The following is a 1,556-nucleotide window of genomic DNA, read 5'->3' on the forward strand; positions in this document are numbered from 1 at the left end:
CACACATAATCACAGCAAAAGGTGTTAATTTGAGACCACAGTGTTTTTCTCTGTCTGAATCTAAATACATAGGTTTGATTTTATTGGCACATCTCACATATCCGTTGCTTATGAGGCCAACAGCGGATTACACTGTGAGGTACAGTGGTTGGCAACGCAATCTCATAATAGCAAGTCATTACCTTTTTTTATGCTAATTAGGGAAAGTGATGGGGTATTCTGCCGTGGGACTTTGGTGTTAAGGCGTGGGTAGGAAAGCCCATTTCACCTCTCAGAGAATGTTTCCACCTGCACCAGGAGTATATATATGGCTCTGGTGATGAATAGGACCTCACACAGCCACTAAAGCTCTCTTTCTGAAGACAGCAACTCAGCTCAGCTCATCACTAACCACAGCACCACAGAAGAAGAGATGTCCCAGATCAGAGCTGCTGTGATAGTGCTGCTTGTGCTCCTGGCTGTGGGGCTGTTCACTACTGAGGCTTCTGCAGCTAAACAAGGTCAATATTCTGCTGTCAAAGTTTAGTCTTAGTCCGTCTGTCTGTCTGTCTGTCTGTATGCCTCTGTCTCCCTCTCTCCAAGTTTAGTCTTAGTCCGTCTGTCTGTGTTATTACTGGAAAACTGAAAGAAACTGTTGGACAATTAGAGTAATATTTAGTCTTTATCAAGATTCCTCCTTAATCGTTTATTTGCTCCTTTTTTTACAGCACGTCGTAGAAGAGGCTGTTGTCAAAGCTACACTGGTAGGAAAATACCTTTTGGTGTTATCATAGGCTATACCCTACAGACCACGACTGAAATCTGCAGAATCCCTGCCATCATGTGAGTATCTTTGGTGTGAATATTTATTTTGAATTGAGGTTCAGGATTCTTAACAAGAAAAATACCATTATACTGTAATTATAGTTTAATGCAAAAACGGGTTAATAATGCTGAAAGTGTAAAAACAGAGTGTTGAATATGGACTGACGGTATTGTATGCGTCTCTTCCAGGTTTCACACTGGAAAAGGGAAAGATGTGTGTGCAGACCCTTCCCAGAGCTGGGTGATCGAACATGTCAACCGACTGGGGTAAGAATTACTCTCATAAATAACATTTCAACTGTAATACTATTTACACTTGAATAATAAAAGGGATTTAGAATATAGTTGTTTATTATGAATGGTACAAACAAAGTTGGTACTCATGAATGTAGACCCATTGAACCTGTTTCAGATTTTAGAACAGATAAAACTCTAAATTGGAGATATCGAGAGAAAAGAGTGGCCTTGAAAAATGAAAATAATATGAATTTCTCTAATCTATTTTAGGGACAAGGCGGTTCACATCAGGAAATCACAGTCCTAATCCGATGATGGGTACTCTGGATACAGAGGAGCAGTACATGTGTATTCCACAGTCAGGAACTGAACATGTTAATAACCAATGTAAATCTCCCATCCTGTTTCGCCTGCTATACAGCTACTTATATCTTCTTAGTCCTATATTTTCTGGGCTGAATTTATATAAATATATATTGTAAATTAGACAAATCTTGTTATAATATAACCTTTGT

At 39.0% G+C, this 1,556-nt stretch overlaps 1 protein-coding gene across 1 annotated transcript; it reads left to right on the top strand.

Moving 5' to 3' along the window:
* Positions 1–412: 412 nt before the first annotated feature.
* Positions 413–1,348, top strand: LOC311098676 (C-C motif chemokine 4-like; the record flags this gene model as incomplete). Its single annotated transcript, XM_084139212.1, has 4 exons — positions 413–500; positions 708–822; positions 994–1,071; positions 1,312–1,348. The coding sequence occupies 4 exons, from the start codon at positions 413–415 to the stop codon at positions 1,346–1,348; spliced, it is 318 nt and encodes a 105-aa protein (XP_083995338.1).
* Between the last annotated feature and the right edge of the window lie 208 nt (positions 1,349–1,556).

The sequence above is a fragment of the Coregonus lavaretus genome (genome assembly GCF_964263955.1).
Source record: "Coregonus lavaretus genome assembly, chromosome: 23".
Classification (NCBI taxonomy): Eukaryota; Metazoa; Chordata; class Actinopteri; order Salmoniformes; family Salmonidae; genus Coregonus; species Coregonus lavaretus.